Source organism: Mustela nigripes, chromosome 17 (assembly GCF_022355385.1).
Source record: "Mustela nigripes isolate SB6536 chromosome 17, MUSNIG.SB6536, whole genome shotgun sequence".
NCBI lineage: Eukaryota > Metazoa > Chordata > Mammalia > Carnivora > Mustelidae > Mustela > Mustela nigripes.
Genome location: NC_081573.1, coordinates 16,292,419 through 16,311,526, shown reverse-complemented (window position 1 = coordinate 16,311,526; position 19,108 = coordinate 16,292,419). Strand labels below are relative to the sequence as shown.

The 19,108-nt window shown below is 38.0% G+C and overlaps 2 protein-coding genes across 4 annotated transcripts in view; both read left to right on the top strand.

Annotated features, from left to right (window-relative positions):
* LOC132005611 (zinc finger protein 345) overlaps positions 1 to 19,108 on the top strand; it is a 90,567-nt gene that overhangs the window by 58,696 nt on the left and 12,763 nt on the right. Inside the window, exon 4 of one of the 3 annotated variants that reach the window (XR_009400852.1) lies at positions 4,769 to 4,849. The exons of 1 other annotated variant lie outside the window; for it this stretch is intronic. The gene's annotated coding sequence lies outside the window, so the exon portion shown is untranslated. Of the gene's footprint in view, positions 1 to 4,768; positions 4,850 to 6,372; positions 6,453 to 19,108 lie in introns of those variants that run through there. One more of the 3 variants, XM_059382967.1, reaches the window with a different exon arrangement.
* Positions 6,374 to 19,108, top strand: part of LOC132005603 (zinc finger protein 383-like) — a 61,227-nt gene continuing 48,492 nt past the window's right edge. The window contains exon 1 of the mRNA XM_059382909.1: positions 6,374 to 6,452. Within this exon, the coding sequence (XP_059238892.1) occupies positions 6,420 to 6,452 (33 nt within the window). The 5' untranslated portion in view covers positions 6,374 to 6,419. The remainder of the gene's footprint in view (positions 6,453 to 19,108) is intronic.

The window sequence follows — 19,108 nt, the reverse complement described above, 5'->3', positions numbered from 1 at the left end:
CTGTGTTGTGGGACCAAAAGATCAATACTCCCTCCAACGTTGAATGATTCACTAGGAGAACTCACAGTGAAACAATACAAAGCAAAATTAGCAAAGAGGAAAGATGCATGGAGTAAAGTCCAGGAAAAACCAGATGCATAGTTCCCAGGATCCTTTCCAAGTGGAGTCACACAAGATATTAATTTCCCTTGCAACAAGTTGCGACAAAACATGTGAAATGTTGCCGACCAGGGAAGAAGCTCATTAGAGACTCAGTACTTAGAGTTTTTATTGTGGGCTGGTCACATAAGCAGCTTCTACCAAGTGTGCATACGAGAATTTCAGAAGGAAAGCAGGTGTTTAATATAAACTGTGTGATTTGCACAAACAGGCATAGTGAGCCACTCTTATCCGGATGGCAGGACCTCCCTCTGGAAAACTAAATTCTAGATGCAAGCCAAGCACTAACTGTGCAAGCAAACCTTCTAAGGATAAGAATTCTCAGTTCTACTAGGTTAAGGCTTTTCTGCACCCTACTGTCCTAAACAAAATGTCTTACTTTCAACAACAACAAAAATTTTTAAGACCTATGAAAAGACAGGGGAAAAAAATCAAGATGATCCCGAGATTAAAAAAAAAGAACTAAACTCAGGGGTCCTTAGCTTGTTGCTGCATAACTTCAATCTTCACCTCTGTCTTTACATGGCCTTCTCTTGTATGTCTTTTCATCTTCTCTTATAAAGACATTTGAAATTGGATTTAGGTTACACACAGGTAATCCAGGTAATCTCACATAGAGATCCTTAACTTAATTTCATCTGCAAAGACCCTTTTACCAAGTAAGGTTGATGAGGGAGCAAAAGGACAAAGCTGAGGACAAAGCACAAGCTGACATGGTCCCACCCCTAACTCCCTGGTGGGATATATTGACATTCCTCAGGCACTTCTGGCTGCCCTGAAACTAAGGGAAAGGAAAAACAAATGGTTAACTGATAAAGATCACAGTTCTTCAGGACAAGATTTCCATCAATTTATAAATGTCTTAGTGATAATCAAGAAAAATCATTCTTATCAATAACCTAACTTTAAGAGACCTATAACTCAATTTCCTAGAACCCTAACATCACCTTCCCCTCCCCGAGTGATGTGGGAAACAGAGGCAAAAGGGAATGTAAACAAAATTAAATTTCTTTAGACTGGCAGCCCACCAACAAATACTTGAGATAGAAAATCCTTTTGGTAACCTCCCTTTTCCTTACCTCCCCCAACTCCCAAGTATATAATCATTCACCCCTTCCACTTGCAATGCATCCCTTTCTGCCACAGGTCCTGTCCCCATGCTTTAATAAGAATTATTTCTTAGCCATTGACTCTGGACCCCAACGTCACCCAAAACTACCTCAAGGTCACATTCACAGATCTTGGGGGTTAGGATATGGACATAGCTATGGGGTGCCACTATTCAACCCACTACAACATGTTACTATATTTAGTCTTACCCTAATAGATTTCCCTAGAATTCTCATCCTCTTGCTACTATAAATGATACCTAGGTACTGACAACATGCAAATGTTTCTCTTTAACATGGACTATCTCAGTGCTTTAGGAGATTAAAGACAAAATTCTTCATCTCCCCCTAAAGCTTGCTCATTCCATAGTTTTTAAAAAAAGATTATCTATCTATTCATTTGAAAGAGAGAGAATGCTTGCGCATGCATGGCACACAGAGGGAGAGGGAAAGGATCCCAAGCAGACCCCCTGCTGCTCCTTGAATATACAGGCTTGTACCCAACCCATATCATTTATGTTTTAGTGTTTTCTCTGTTTATAAATTTGCTTTATCCAAATATGTTCAAATGTTGCTACTCCTTCCTTTTGGTTTGCTCAAATATTTTCTTCTTAGTTAAGCTTTTCCTAACTATTCTATTTAAAATTGCAATTCCCAAAATAAAATAAAATACAATAAAATTACAACACCCAGGTTGCCTGGCTATCTCAGTCAGAAAAGCATGCTACTCTTGATCCCAGGGTTGTGAGTTCAAGCCCTACATTAGGTGTAGAGATTACTTAAATAAATAAAAGTTTAAAAAATGTAATTTCTTTGGTACTATCTCATTTTTAAGCTTTCCTTATCTCTACAGAGTTTACCTTTATCTGGAATGCTATATATTTCATTTACACATTCATTGGCCACTTTCCCTGACTAGAATGTAAACTCCTTGAGGAAAGGAAATTTGGCATTTTGTTCACCGATGCTTGGAATGGAATAGAACCTGGCACAGATAAAGGACTCACTAGGTCACACTGAGCTGCTAAATGAAGAAATACAGTGTTTGACCAGAACAGGAAATAGGCACTCTCATAAATTTTTTGGTGGAAATGGAAAGTGATTCATCTTATGTGGATTGCAAATATTTATACATAACCTCTGGCCCAGCACTTCTTAAAGGAATTTGTTACAAAAGTGCATACACATCTATACAAAACCAAGTATATATATTATTCCAGAATTGTAGAAACCTGAAAACATACTAAATAGTCACTTATATGCTATTAAAGTATGACAATTTCCCTACCACAAAACACAATACCACCATACAAAAGAATAATAAATATGTATTAATATGGGATGTCTTCTAAGAAATAATAGTGAGTAAAAAAACCTAGATGTTTTATAGTATACTAACATTTGTGAAAAATAAAGATGAGGGGCTTTATATACATAGATATGTTGTTGTAAATATAGAATTACTCAAAGAATTTTATATATGAAACTAGTTAGAGTAGATGCAGATGGAAAAGAGAAATTGTTGAAAGGGAGACTTTTTTCCACTATAACCTTGTTTAAATATTTAAGATGAATGAGATAATTCCTTCACAGACAATTGTGAATAAAAAAGGTTGACTGAAAAGAGAGCTGGAGGAAAGCAGCAACCATTTTTAAGCTAGTAGCTTCAAGAGGTGATGAAAGTTGCTGAAATATGGCTATGGGAAATAAGAGACAATTGGAAATGCAGATGTAAAATATAATCCTGAGTTTTAGTGATAGAAAGATAGAAAATGGAATGTAATAAAAAAAAAGAAACTTCAGTGTGCAACAATACTAGTTTTGAAATACTAAAGATTAAACAATTTTTATTTATTTATTTATCAGAGAGAGAGAGAGGGCACAAGCAGGGGAGCAGCAGGCAGAGGAAGAATCAGGCTCCCCACTGAGCATGGAGACTGATGTAGGACTCTGTGGAACTTGATCCCAAGACTCTGGAATCATGACCCCAGCTGAAGGCAAATGCTTAACTGACTGAGCCAGGCATCCAAGACTGAAGATTTGTGAAGGACTGACCTCATATGTAGACTATGACAATGAAGAGAATATGGTCCTCTAGGATTACTTAAATAAAAAAGGGCACTGATGGAAGAAGAATGATGACAGAAGGATTCACATCAGCTAAGACTCAAGGAGAGTAGGGCCTATAAAGAAAAGCCTGAAAAACATTTCAGTGGTGTCAGCTCTCTCACTGAACATCTGTGTTCTGCCTTAACCCAAGCATATCTGCCTGGTTCTCAGTAACTCACTTGGAGAGAACTTCATTTACATTTCCTCTCTTCACTACCCATGGCCTCTTTTCTTGTTCCAACTTAAAGATTTTATCCAGTTTGGTGATGTGATAGCCTATATATAGGAAAATGACACAAGACTGAATTTTAATTCAAGCACCATCCCCAAAGTCACCACATAAAGAGGAATAAAGTAGATACCTTTTACCTTAAAAGGTTGAGCATATACAATTATATGGCAGAGGGCTTGAGGATACCTGAAACTTGTTATCTCAAAGCTGAATCTATTATGCTATGTAAAGGTTCTAAATATTTCAGAAATGGAAAAGAGACAACACTTCACTTTCAAAAGTTGAATTATACAGTGAGCTATCCATGTTTAATATGACCAGGTTGCTCTAGTTCGCCAGCATCACATCCCTGTACAGCATCCTCTGAACATCTTTTAATTGTGGTTGGTACTTCTGGTTGAATTGAACAATTACATCTCCGAACATTTACCCTACCAATGACTCTCAAAAAACAGAAAAGAGTAAATGGGGCAAGGTTATAGACAAAACAGGTACCCCTATAGCAAAATCTGCCCCGTTTAATACGTCATACTGATTTGTTATTCTATTCCAGAACAAATGGTTGGAATCTTTAGCGTTTATATAAAAATGCTAAAGTTATTTATTATATAAATTAAAATTTAGGTTTTCCCTCTTAAAAATCAAAGCTCCAGGAAGACACACACTATTAATAATTTGAAGAGAAAATGAGGCTTGTAGGATTCAGATTCCTCCCCCACCTCAGGAACCCATGCTGAGATGACCTACATTCAGGTAATCATGCAAATACTCATACTGGCAGGAATTCAGACGCTGTTGTCCCACTAGCTGCACTCAAGTACCTCAACCACACACACCCATGATGTAACCTTCCAGCCTCCCTAAGCCCCACATAATCTTGATCCACCACTCCGTCACACTCATCAATTTTATCCACATGCAGTTTCTTTTTCACTCAACTATCCTCCCTCCCCCCTCAACCAGTCACACACGTAATCTCACCACTGTCTCACATAGGACCTCCTTTGTCCACTTTCACATACATGACTGGTCTTGAAGATTCCTCCCTTTCAAACTCCCCAGGCTGGTTTGGTCACAGATGCTCAGGTCCCCGTTTGGGTATGTTCCTCTGACAAGGTCCGCAGCATCCTGCCTCAAGAGCATCTGTTTGTATTCCTAGGGCAAAGCGGAATTCTGAGGATCATCCCCCAAAGCACTTAAGTGCGGCCAGAGCCTCGCCTCAGTGCCTAGAGGATCCAGCTTACCTTGGCCAGGTACATCGCTAAGTCCAGGACTGCATTTCCCAGGAAGCTTAGGGCCCAGTGTGTTGCAGGGTGAGTCCTCAAAGAGCTGCCCTGGGGGCTTTGTCAACGAAAACCTGCACCAGGTAAGTTAAACAGGTAAGGAAGACTTTATTGAAGACTGTCGCAATGGAGAAGAGAGACTGAACTCAACTCAGTATTTAATAATAGCTGGGATTTTTATCCAAGGGGCACGGTGAAAGAGTCAGTGGATAGAAAACTACTAAGAGGAGCTTGGTTAAATATCAAAAGGAGGGGGATTCTTGCAGAACTAGGGTTAGCAGGTCAAGGACTGGTCAAGAGAAGGGCTGGGAGGAGGCTGACTACAGTTTGGTCGACGGAGTCCTAATCAGCTGAAACTCGCAGAAGCCTCCGTTGCTCTGCTCAGCCGGAAGACGCAGTTTTGACTGAGTCCAGGCTCTTTGCTACAGGAGAGTCCAGATATCCAGGAGATCGCTTTTAAGCAACCGGTCGCTACATCTGTACTACATCTCCCAGAGGCCTCTAGGCTCAGTGCTCCCTCCCGCGAGAACTAGCCCCTCTCCCGAGGAGTAGGCGGGATCTTCTGGCGGGTTCGGGCAAACGGCTTTGGTTGCTGCGGAGCTGTAGCGTTCGAGTAGTTTCAAGTAGAGTACAGGGGTGCTGACCCTTCGAAGGAGCCGTAGGTGAGGTGGCCTGGAGCCCGGGGTTGGCGCCGGGTGGCTGGAACCTCTGGCCCGTCCGGGGTGTGTGGGGGAGCCTGGTGAGCAGGGGAGATTGTGAGGAGGGTGTGTGTCTAAATGTGACTGTGTCTCTGTGTCAGTGTGAGCGTGTACGGAACTGTGAGGGCGGGGAGGAGGGCTTGATTTGCGGTTATGATTGTTTCATGTGTGATGAGGCTTAATTGTGTGACTGGGTTTTTGCGAGTGTAGTGTTCTTTGACCGCGTTTTTAAAGATGGGTGTCTTCTCCGTGCGTGTTAGTTTATGACCATTTGCTGAACTGTGGGTGTGGGATGCCTTAACTGTGAGATCTGTGATTGTGTTTACCCATGGCGTATGTATTTGTGATATTATTGGTGTAGGGTGCGTGTCAATTCATTGTTGTCGCTGTGTCCCCATGAAGTGTAGCAGTGGGACTGGGAGTGAGTGGGGTGCCTATGACTGCGATTGTGACTGTTCTGTTCCCGTGGTGTGTATGCTTGTGTGACCATGTGTAATCCGTTGTGTCCCCGTGGTGTGAGGTGGTGGGGCTATGTGTCCGTAGAGCACTGTAGTTGTGGGGCGCCTTTGTCTGCCTTTGTGACTCCAGCGCTCCGTTCCCGGGGGACCTCTGTGGGCTCAGGGACAGAACCTGCCCAGAACTGCAGTGACCCTGCTCTTGTCTTGATGCTGGTATTGAACAGGATGCCATAGTCTTGCCTGGCTACATTTATGCGTGGCGGGGGTTGGTTGACCTGGGCTCCCAGAAGAACCTGGTATTTCCTGACTCCTGTCTTCTTCCTCAGCTCTGCTTTGATTAGCGCGCAGTGGCTTCCAGAGTGGAGTAAAGAATGGCTGTTGAACATCCACCAGGCTCCTGCAAGGTAGTTTGTTTCCCCTTGTTTCCGGAAATCCCCCTTTCTTTGGCAGGACTTGACTTGCTTTTTCTCCTGTTGAAAATTCTTTCCCATCCGGTGACTTGATCCTGGAATTTCCCCTTTGAGAATATAGGATTGGCTGCAAACCCTAAGCCTTCACAGGCAACTGATTTTCTCTTACTAATTTGTCAAGTGGTTTAATTTTCCTTATGCTTTTTTTTTTAAATGCTATTTCTTTCTATTTATAAAAATAAGACATGACTATTTTAAATAATTTTAGAAGTACATCTTTTGAAGAAAATTTCAATTCCCAGTTAAAACCAATGCTCATTTTTTGGTATTTTCTTCCTGGTCTGTTTTATGTACATATATAAAATGTGATTTTTAAAATTCATTCAGCATTTACCATTATAGCCATTTTACATAAAATTATATTTAAGTATTTTCCCACATGATTTAATATTTGAAACATTTTTAGAAGTGCATATTTATTTGAATGCCTGTGGCTTTTTTTTTTTTTTGCTCTCAAATTAGATACAGAAATGGCATATCCTACTCATTTGTGTCATTTAATACATAATTGTAAACACTCAAAATAGGGAGTATACAACCATCTCTAAAGAAATCTCTGATATACCTTTCCACATTCACAAACAATTGTGTTCCTCTGGTGGTGGCCACTGTGATCATTTCTTTGTCTTTCATTAGAACTTTAGTGTATGAATTCCAAAATCATAGAAGGTTTAGTTTATGTGTTTTCTTTGTATGAACAGACATTCTTTTGTGCCTTTTTCATAAAAATATGAGCTTCATTCATGTTTCCTATAGCTACAGTTCATTCTTTTTCCATTGCTGTATATATATTATCTTTCATGGTAACATCACAATTTACTGTTTACCCATTCTACTTTTCATGGATATATGACTTTCTTCCAGTTTTTAACTGTTACAAGTGATGTGACTATAAATATTTTGTGCACATATTTTGGTACATGTGTGCTTGCATTTCTTTAGCATATATGCTAAAGTTGTGATTAAATTGGTAAGGAATGTAGTTTGTATGTCTTCAGTTTTACTGACAATGTCAAACTGTTCTCTAAAAATATTGAGCAAGCTTTTACTTGTATCAGCAGTTTATAAAGGTTCTTTTTGCTTCACATCTATGCCAGACCTTGGCATCATCATACTTTTAAATTTTTGCCAATTTGGTGGATGTCTAATGTTATTAATCACACAGTTAATTGGTATTTCCTTGATTGTCAATGAAAATGGACACCAATTCTTGCCCATTTGGTTGCCTTCTTTTGTAAAATGCTTGTTCAAATGTTTTTCCAATTTTTAATTGGGTTCTTTTTCTCTGATTAAAACATATGTATCTATATGTCTATATAGCTATAGATATAGATATCTATATATATGTCTTCTGTATAATAGTGACTATTTTCTTCTTCTCTGGTTTGGTTTTTCATTTTTGTGCCTTTTGATGAATAGAGGTTTAGCATTTAAATGTTATGAAATCTTTTTCCGTGGTTAATGTTTATTTAAGAAATTTTCTGCTACCTTGAGGTAATGAAGATTTTCTTATGTTCTTTCTAAAAACTCCCCAGTCTTTGACTCTAACATGTAGGTCTTTACATTACCTGGAATTGATTTCTGTAGGTAGTGGTGTAATTCCATTTTATCCCCCCATATAGGTATTCAGTTGTTCCAGTATCAATTTTTGTAAAGTTAATCTTTTCTGCACTGATCGGTAGTGCCATTTTAGTAAAAAATGAAGTGATTATATATGTCTACATCTATTTATGGACATTATATTCTGTTCCATTGCTCAGTTTTTCTCTTCTTGCTTCGATATCATGCTATCTTATTCACAGTGATGTTGTAATATGGAGCAAATCCTCTTACCTCTTGTTCCTCAAGAGTGTCTTGGCTGTTTGTGTTCCTCTGCATTTAAATTTTTTGAAATAGCTTTGTTACATCCAAGCATCTTTTGTGATTTGGATTGAATTGTACTTTATCTATAATTGAGTAGAAATTTGGTGAATCTTCTAATAATATGAACCTCTCAGTTATTTTAGGTCTTCTTAAGGTTATTTCAACAAGATCTTGCTTATCTCCTGTAAATAGTCCTAGACAGATAGAAACCATATAATCCATTGTATAGTATTTCCCTTTTGCATTGACTGCCAGGAATCTGAGCACTTCAAATAATGATCAGTCATAGTAATAATTTTAGCCTATGTTTATGATATTGAGTACCTGTTACCTATGACAATTGTGTATGATTAGAATTTTTTATTCTGTAATTCTTAGCCTCCTCAAATACATTTTTAGAAGTGGGGATATAAAGATTAGGTATGGGGCGCCTGACTGTCTCAGTCAGTGGAGTGTGCAGCTTTTTTTTTTTAATTTAAAATTCTAATTTTTTAAAATTTAATTTTATTTTTTCAGTATGGGGTGTGCAACTCTTGATTTCGGGGTTGTGAGTTGAAGCCCCACATTGGGTGTCAAAATTACTTAAAATTAAAAAAAAAAAAGGAGTGCCTGGGTGACTTAGTCAGTTAAGCATCTGTCTTCGGCTCAGGTCATGATCTAGCATCCTGGGATGGAGCCAGCATCGGGCAGGGAGTCTGCTTCTCTTTCTCCCTCTGCCTCCCAACCGTGGGCAGGGAGCCTGTTTCTCTTTCTCCCTTGCCTCACTTCCAGCTTGTGCTCTTTCTCTCTCAGTTGCTCACTCTGTCTCCCAAATAAATAAATTCTTTAAAACATTAAAAAAATATGGATAGCCTTACATATAGATATAGGTATCCATCGTCTAAAATGTTTATTTTAGTAACATTCTGGTCAAATCAGTTCTGCTTTTTATGTTACCTTTTACTATTCTTTCCATATTATATTTCCTTTTTATTTGCACTTTCCTCTTCCTCCTACTTTCTCCTGTCCTTTATCAGATAGTTTTTGCCTTTTCATCTTTGCTATCTAGTCTTATTAACTGTTTGGTTTAAATTTTGGCTTCTCCAGAATAAAAAAAAAATCATATCTCAGATTATTTTACCTGTGCTAGTCTCACTGTAACATGGTGTAAAAAGCATGGGCTCTAGTATCAGATGTGGCTTCTGTTTTCAGCTGCACCACTTGTGAGCTGTTTAACCTGTAAATGAGAGATTCTTATTCTCACTTAATATTGAGAATGAAATAACATATGTCTAGAACACTTGGTACACATCAGAAGTTCAATAAATGGGGGTGCCTGGGTGGCTCAGTGAGTTAAAGCCTCTGTCTTCAGCTCGGGTCATGATCCCAGGGTCCTGGGATTGAGCCCCGCATTGGGCTCTCTGCTCCATGGAGAGCCTGCTTCCTCCTCTCTCTCTGCCTACTTGTGATCTCTCTCTGTCAAATAGATAAATTTAAAAAAATGTTTTTTAAAAAAAGAAATTCAATAAATGTTAGCTCCCTTTCTCCTCTACTTTTCATTCTTGGGACCTCTATATCAATTACAGAATAAAGCACTTAACTAAAGGCCTTTTGATGGTTCCTAAAGGATTTTTTAAAAAATTGAGGTATAAATGACATGTAACCTTATATTAGCTTCAGAAGTACAATGTAATGATTTGGTATTTGTATATGTTTTGAAATGACCCCACAGGAAGTCTAGTTAATATCCATTACCATATGTAGTTTTATCTTGTGATAAGGATTTTTAAGATTTAGTTTATTAGCAACATTCAAATATACAGTGCAGTATTATTTACTACCCATGACTAATTTGTTGTTTTTTTTTTAAGATTATTTATATATTTATTTGACAGACAGAGATCACAAGTAGACAGACAGGCAGGCAGAGAAAGAGGGGGAAGCAGGCTCCCTGCTGAGCAGAGAGCCCAATGTGGGGCTCCATCCCAGGACCCTGGGATCACGACCTGAGGCGAAGGCAGAGGCTTAACCCACTGAGCCACCCAGGCGCCCCTGACTAATTTGTTTTATAACTGGAAGTTTGTACCTTTTGAACCCTTTACGCATTTTGCACCCCCAGCCCCAGTCTATGGCAACTACCAACCTGTTCTCTGTGTCTACAAGCTTGACTTTTATTTGTTAGTTTAAATTCCACATGTAAGTGAAAGTATATGGTATTTATTTTTTCTGGCATATTTCACTTAGCATAATAACACTAAGGTCCATCCATGTTGTCACAGATGGAAAAAATTTCATTCTTTTTATGACTGAATAATATTCCAGTAATCTTTATTCTTCCATTGCTGGTCACGCAGATTGTTTCCATATCTTGGCTATTGCAAATAATGCTGCAGTGAACATGGGGGTGCATATATCTTTCTGAATTTGTGTTTTCATTTTCTTTGGGTAAATCCTCAGAAGTGGAATTGCTGGATCATATGGTAATTCTATTTTTAATTTTTTAAGAAATCTCTATACTGTTTTCCATAGTGGCTACACCAATATATGTTCCTATCAGCATGGCAAAAGGGTTCCCTTTTCTCCATATCCTTCTCACACATTATTTCTTATCTTTTTGATAATAGCCACTCTTAACAGTTGTAAGATGATATCTCATTGTAGTTTTGATTTGCATTTCCCTGATGGTTAGTAATATTGAGCATCATTTCACATACTCTTGGACATCTGTATGTCTTCTTTGGAGCAATGTAATTTAGAACCTCTGCCCATTTTTAAAATCAGAATGTTTATTTGCTATTGAGTTGTATTACTTCCTTATATATTATCATTTGCCCTCTAATCTGGTATATAATTTGTAAATATTTTCTCCCCTTCAGGAGGTTACCTATTTTGTTGATTTCCTTTGCTAGTCAGAAGCTTTTTAGTTTGATATAGTCCACCCAATTTATTTTTGCTTTTGTTGCCTTTGCTTGTGGAGTTATATCCAAAAAATCATATCTAAGACCAATGTCAAGGAGCTAACAGCCTCTCTTTCCTTCTAGGAGTTTTACGGTTTCAGGTTTTACGTTCCAGTCTTTTATCCATTATGAGTTAATTTTTTGTATAGTCTAAGATGGTAATCTAGTTTCATTCTTTTGCATGTGGCTGTCTAGTTTTTCCAACACCATTTATTTTTATTTTATTTATTACATTAATATATAATAATATATTTTATAATTATATATTATTATATATAACATATCATAATATATTATATAATATATAATATTTAATAAATAATCTTTAAAAAATAAAAGAATTCTTTCTTTAATGTGATCTTACTATGGCCACTGACCTGTAACCCATCTTTATCATGCCAGAATACATTATGAACAACTGTCAGCCTTTTACACACTTGTCTTTACTATGAGCTGTAATGGTCTCGTAGTGTTGGCATCTTATCAAGCCCATTTTGTTGAATATGGTTTGCTTACAAACTTGCCTTTATAAACAAGTATCTCCTTAGCCTAAATGCTAGTGTTTTCCTTTTTTAAAAAAAAAAAAAAGATTTTATTTATTTATTTGACAGAGAGAGAGATCACAAGGAGGCAGAGAGGCTGGCAGAGAGAGAGGGAGAAACAGGCTCCCCGCTGAGCAGAGAGCCTGATGTGGGACTCAATTCCAGGACCCTGAGATCATGACCTGAGGTGAAGGCAGAGGCAACCCACTGAGCTACCCAGGTTCCCCTAGTGTTTTCCTTTTTAAATTGTATTTTTAGTTAAATCATAATTAAATACTTTTTTATAAAAATAATTTATATGTTATGGGGGGACTCACATCCCATGTGACCATAGTCCCCATTCCCAGGTATCTACCCAGAGTACTCAAAGGTAGCCACTTTTCTAAGTTAATTATTTATTCTTTTTACCTTTATTCTATGCATTTAAATATATGCATGCATGTATGTGGTACTGTTTTGTCACATAAAAGTATAGCTATATAAAAAGAATTATAAGTATAGGCTGCAAAATGTGGAAAGTAACTGCATTATAGGGTTTGAGTTGGTTCATGTAAAATCCTTAGAATAGGAATAAAATCCTTAGAATAGGATTCTTAGAACATTCACTTCAGTCATTTGGTAGTTATTGTTACCAGTTATTGTTACCATTCGGAAACTTCCTTTTTTCATTCTGTGTGGAGAATTGTACACATAACTACACAATTGTACACATAACTACCTTATTTTAATTGCTTCATGTAAGGGCTCCTGGGTGGCTCAGTTGGTTGCGCCACTGCCTTCGGCCCAGGTCATGATCCTGGAGTCCCGGGATCGAGTCACACATCAGGTTCCCTGCTCAGTGGGGAGTCTGCTCCCTCTGACCCTCCCCACCTTTGTAGTCTCTCTCTCATCCCCTCTCTCTCTCAAATAAATAAATAAAATCTTTTAAAAAAAATTGTTTCATGTAAGGCCATATTTTGTAGTACTCTGGTATGTTTAATCTTTTTTTTTTTTTGTTTTTAAATATTTAGTTTCCTATAGTTATCACTGTAGCAATCACTGTTCCGATGAATGTTTATATATAGGCCTTCTCTAAGGTATATACTAAAAGTGAAATTATGGAAACAATAGAGTACACATATTTTAAAATTCAGTAAATTTTTCAGTAAATATTTACAAGTTAAACTTCACAATAACTTGTTCACTTCATAGTATGCCTAGCTTTCTGACAGAACCTGTTTCTCCACTTTCTGTTAATTTATGGCTACATGAATGAGGTGCAGAAAAATACTTGCAACAAATAGGGACAGAGGGCTAATTTTTTCTTTTTCTTTTTAAGATTTTATTTATTTATTTGACAAAGAGAGAGATCACAAGTAGGCAGAGAGACAGGCAGCGAGAGAGGGGGAAGCAGGCTCCCTGCCAAGCAGAGAGCCTGATGTGGGGCTCGATCCCAGGACCCTGGGATCATGACCTGAGCCAAAGGCAGATGGTTAATGACTGAGCCACGCAGGTGCCCCTATTCATGCTTGCCTGCCTGCCTGCCTTCCTTCCTTCCTTCTCTCTCTCTTTCTTTCTTAATTTTAAATTTTATTTTATTTTTTTTCAGTGTTCCAAAATTCATTGTTTATGCACCACACCTAGAGCTCCATGCAATACATGCCCTCCATAATACCCACCACCAGGCTGACCCAACCCCCCACCCCTGACCCTCCAAAACCTCAATTTGTTTCTCAGAGTCCACAGTCTCTTATGCTTTGTCTTCCCCTCTGAAATCCCCCAACTCACTTCTCTTCATGCTTTTCAAAAGCAAGTTTTGAGTTTTGCGAATCTTACAATTTTAGAATTTTTTTTTAAAGACTTTATTTATTTGACAGACAGAGATCACAAGTAGGCAGAGAGGCAGGCAGAGAGAGAGAGAGGGGAGGAAGCAGGCTCCCTGCTGAGCAGAGAGCCCGATGCGGGGCTCGATCCCAGGAACCCGGGATCATGACCCGAGCCGAAGGCAGAGGCTTAACCTACTGAGCCACCCAGGTGCCCCACAATTTTAGAATTTTTGTATTCTATTTTGTCTTAATTAATCCTCTCCTGCTATTTTGTTACAATATTGAATTCCAATTAGTTTTATTTTATTTTTAAAAGTTTAATGTTACTAATTTTTTCTTGTAATTTTCCTGTGTCTAGGTTTTATATATATATTGCTCTCTTTTTCACTTCATTTCTAGGTGTTTTATATTTCTATTTAGTTTTCTATTTAACATGAGAATTATTTAATAATATGGCTTGTTTTGGATGATTTTTAAGTTTTGATTAAATTCAAACTTTCAGGGGGCCTGGGTGGCTCAGTGGGTTAAGCCTCTGCCTTTGGCTCAGGTTGTGATCCCAGGGTTCTGGGATCGAGCCCCAAATCGGGCTCTGCTTGGCAGGGAGCCTGCTTCCCCCTCTCTCTTTGCCTGCTTCTCTGCCTTCTTGTGCTCTCTCTGTCAAATAAATAAATAAAATCTTAAAAAAAAAATTCAAGCTTGTAGAAAAGTTACAAGAACAGTATAAAGTATTCTTGGGTACTCTTTACTCATATTCACCAACAGTTTACTTTTAGCTCATTTGCATGATCATTCTTGTATGTGCATGTAGTTGTTCTCTCTATGTATGCATGTGCCCAAACACACATACAAAATGCACACATTTTACCTAAACTATTTAAAAATAAGTGGTGGACATTTGCTTCTTCACCTTTAAACATGTCAGTGTGTTATTTCCTCAGAGCAAGAGTATTCGCTCACATGAGCACAGTACACTTACTAAAATAAATTTAAACAATTACTCAGAACTCTTTTTAAATAGTCTATATTCAAGATTTTTCACTGGTCCTAATGTTCTTTTTAACACTTCACTGTGCCCTCATCCTCTCTTCCTCAGGCACTGTCTGGGATACAGTCTAGGATCACACACTGAATTTAGTATCATCTCTCTTTTAGTTTTCTTTAATCTGGAAGAGTTGCAGTGCCAGGATTGTCTGATCATAAGTTTCCATATGTGTGTGAGTGTATTCCTGGCCCAGTCTCCTGTGCCATACTTATCTAATTTTTTCTCTGAACCATTGCCACACTCAGTGAGTATTGGTTTGTAGTAAGTCTTGACATTTGATAGAGCAAGTCCTTCCAGCTTAATTTTTAAAGAGTGTCCCGTAGGCTTCTGTATATAAGTTAGAAAATGATCTTGTCAAGATCCTTGAAAAACTTGGGATTTTGGCTACAACTGCAGTAAATTATATAGATTACTCAGGAGAATTGATGGCTTTGCAAAATTGATGTTTCCTTTTAATAAGAAATGACATTTCCATATATTTAGATGTTGTTTAATATCTCAGTCCACTTTTATAATTCTGTTCACATCAAATACATTTCTAAGTATTTTTCATTGACACTACTTGTGAATAAAATGTGTTTTCTTTTTCTTTTTTATATTATATTTTATTTTTTTCAAGTTACCTCTGTACCCAACATGGGGCTCAAACCCACAATCCCAACGTCAAGAGTTTTCCACCCTACTGACTGAGCCAGCCAGATAACCCCAAATAAAATATATTTTTCTAACTTTGTTGCTTGTATGTACAGATGCAGTTAGTCTTTGTTTCCTGGTTGATCTAAAAGTTCTGTAAAATCTTTTATGAAATACAACAACCAACCTGTTAGAGAATCTTTTATATTTTCTTCCTTGTAGACAATCATAAGATCTGCAAACATCAGTTTTATTTCTTTACTTTCCAGTGGTTTATATATTTTATATGCCACAACTTTTTTTTTTATTTGACAAAGAGAGATCACAAGTAGGCAGAGGGGCTGGCAGAGAAAGAGGGAGAGACAGGCTGTCCACTGAGCAGAGAGCCTGATGCGGGGCTCGATCCCAGGACCCTGGGATCATGACCTGAGCCGCAGGCAGAGGCCTTAACCCACTGAGCCACCCAGGTGCCCCTATATGCTTTTAAGGATATTCACTTTTAAGGATATGTACTTACTATTTCATCATTTCGTCTGTTCTTCCCTGTATTTATAGGTACTATTCATCAGTACAAGGAAATTTCCTTCTACTTACAGTTTTTAAAGTTTTTTCTTTTTAATAATTAGATGTTGACTTTCATCAAATTATTGTTTATTAGAGATAATTGTGCTTTTTCTCTTTAATTTGTTAATAAAGTTAATTATGTTAATATATTTTCTAATGTTAGAGGAATCTTACCTTTCTTAAATAAAATAAACTTAGGTATAATGTTTTCTTTTTTATTACTTACTGTATTTAATTTACTAGAATTTTATTTTCAAGTTTTATATCTATGTTCATAAGTTAGATCAGCCTGAAATTATTCTTTTATAGTCATTTTCTTATTTGGCATCATGGCTTTGTCAGTTTTATCAGATAAACTGGGGAATGTACTCTGTTGTTTTTTTTTTTTTAATTTGAAGTTAAAAGTTTTGTACATTCAGGCATGTATAAAATATATTCTAGGGACGCCTGGGTGGCTCAGTTGGTTAAGTGGCTGCCTTTGGCTCAGGTCATGATCCCAGTGTCCTGGGATCGAGTCCCACATCGGGCTCCTGGCTTGGCAGGAAGCCTGCTTCTCCCTCTGCCTCTGCCTGCCGCTCTGTCTGCCTATGCTCGCTCGTGCTGTCTCTCTCTCTCTGACAAGTAAATAAATAAAATCATATATATATATATATATATATATATATATATATATATATTTTCTAGATTTGAATTTCATGAAGTGTATCCACCCCCAGGTCTGCAAGAGATGAGAAAATAAATTTGAAATATAGAGCACTGTCTGTTGCCCTTTTGTGTACCTTCAACAACACGGTGCTATGTCCAAGAGACCATGAAATACGCCCAGGAGGGTGTCCTTTTTATATAACACAAATACTTCTTGCAAAAAGACAAAGAAGGGACGCCTGGGTGGCTCAGTTGGTTGGGTGACTGCCTTCAGCTCAGGTCATGATCCTGGAGTCCCGGGATTGAATCCCGCATCGGGCTCCCTGCTGGGCAGGGAGTCTGCTTCTCCCTCTGACCCTCCCACTTCTCATGCTCTCTCTCTGTCATTCTCTCTCTCTCAAAAAAATAAATAAAATCTTTTTTAAAAAAGGCAAAGGAAAGTATAGTTAAGCTCTAACAATTTTCTAAATATTCATCTTGCCTTTTTTCAAAAATAAAGGATAATTCCTTAATGTATATTATACATTAAGACTGGGTGAAGTTGACTGTGCTTTTCTCTGAAAGGGAAAGATAAAAAATAAACCAAAGCCAAAAAAAAAAAAAAAAAAGATCAAATACATCATGACATGATGCTACTTTAAAATTAGATCAATCTCTGTTCACCGATTATTGTATTATCAAATGGAACCTTTGGGAAGGATAAGACATTTGAGAGCCTTACTAACTGAACCAGTGAACACCAACTGGTTTTTCTAAGAGTTCTACAGATCTAGGAACACCTGGCTGCTCAGTTGGAAGAGCCTGAGACTCTTGATCTTCGGGTTCTGAGTTTGAGCCCCATGTTGGGTGTAGAGATTACTTAAATAAATACAGTTTTAAAAGAAAGTTAACTAGATCTAGGTCTCTGGAACAGAAGCCAACAGTGATGACCCATTACAACTTCAGGCAATGTATTTTAACTCTAGGGATACAGCACTATTTATAGAGAATAACCTCTTTTGGCTCTTTGGTGCAGTCAGAAAAAGGAGTTTAGAGACATCCAAGAAAGATGACTTCCCTAAGGAGGAATTTGTTGATTTCTCAAATCATATGTAGATTTCAAACATAAAAGAAGAATGTAGCATACCCTTCCCCAGTATTGATATGCTTGCCATATATTGCCATTTATATATATGTATATGTTAAATCTTTTTATAAAGTTGTGACATCTTAAAACCCAACAAGATTTTAAAATTTATATATATGGGGCGCCTGGGTGGCTCAGTGGGTTAAGCCACTGCCTTCGGCTCAGGTCATGATCTCAGGGTCCTGGGATCGAGTCCCACATCGGGCTCTCTGCTCGGCGGGGAGCCTGCTTCCCTTCCTCTCTCTCTCTGCCTGCCTCTCTGTCTACTTGTGATCTCTCTCTGTCAAATAAATAAATAAAAATCTTTAAAAAAATTTATATATATAATATTATTTATTTATTTATTTGACAGACAGAGATCACAAGTAGGCAGAGAGACAGAGGGGAAGCAGGTTCCCTGCTGAGCAGAGATCTAGATGCAGGACTTGATCCCAGGATGCTGAGATCATGACCTGAGCCTGGGATCATGACCTGAGCCAAAGGCAGAGGCTTAACCCACTGAGCCACCCATGCGCCTCATAAACCCAAGATTTTTTTTTTAAAAGATTTTATTTATTTATTTGACAGACAGAGATCATAAGTAGGCAGAGAGGCAGGCAGAGAGAGAGCAAGGGAAGCAGGCTCCCTGCCGAGAAGATACGGGGCTCATCCCAGGACCCTGGGATCATGACCTGAGCCGAAGGCAGAGGCTTTAACCCACTGAGCACCCAGGCACCCCACACAACAAGATTTTTTTTAAACCAATCTTTCTTTTTTAAAAATTTTATTTTCTTATTTGACACAAAGAGAGAGACAGCGAGAGAGGGAACACAAGCTGGGGGACTGGGAGAGGAAGAAGCAGGCTCTTTGCAGAGCAGGGAGCCCAATGTGGGACTTGACCCCAGGACCCTAGGATTATGATCTCAGCCAGAGGCAGATGCTTAATGACTGAGCCACCCACGTGCCCCAAAACAACAAGATTTAAAATTAAGTTCTGATATAATTATAATAGAGAATCAGGAACAAAAAAGTAATACATTATCTGATAATTCACTGGATGAAATGTCTAACAGAATACTTTTTATTATGATTTTGTGGACTTACACAAAATAACCATATAGCATAATAAGATAGGGATAATTGATAAATGAAAGTGCCATTTCTTTTCTTTCTTCTTATTTTTTTTTAAGATTTTGTTTATTTATTCAACAGACAGATATCACAAGTAGGCCGAGAGGCAGGCAGAGAGAGGGGAGGAAACAGGCCCCCTGCTCAGCAGAGAGCCTGATGCAGGGCTCAGTCCCAGGACTCTGAGATCATGACCTGAGCCAAAGGCAGAGGCATAACCCACTGAGCCACCCAGGTGCCCCGAAAATGCCATTTCTTGAGCCTTATTATGTGCAAGGCACTATATATAATACCTTGTAAACTGTAGATTTTTTGCCAATATTCTAT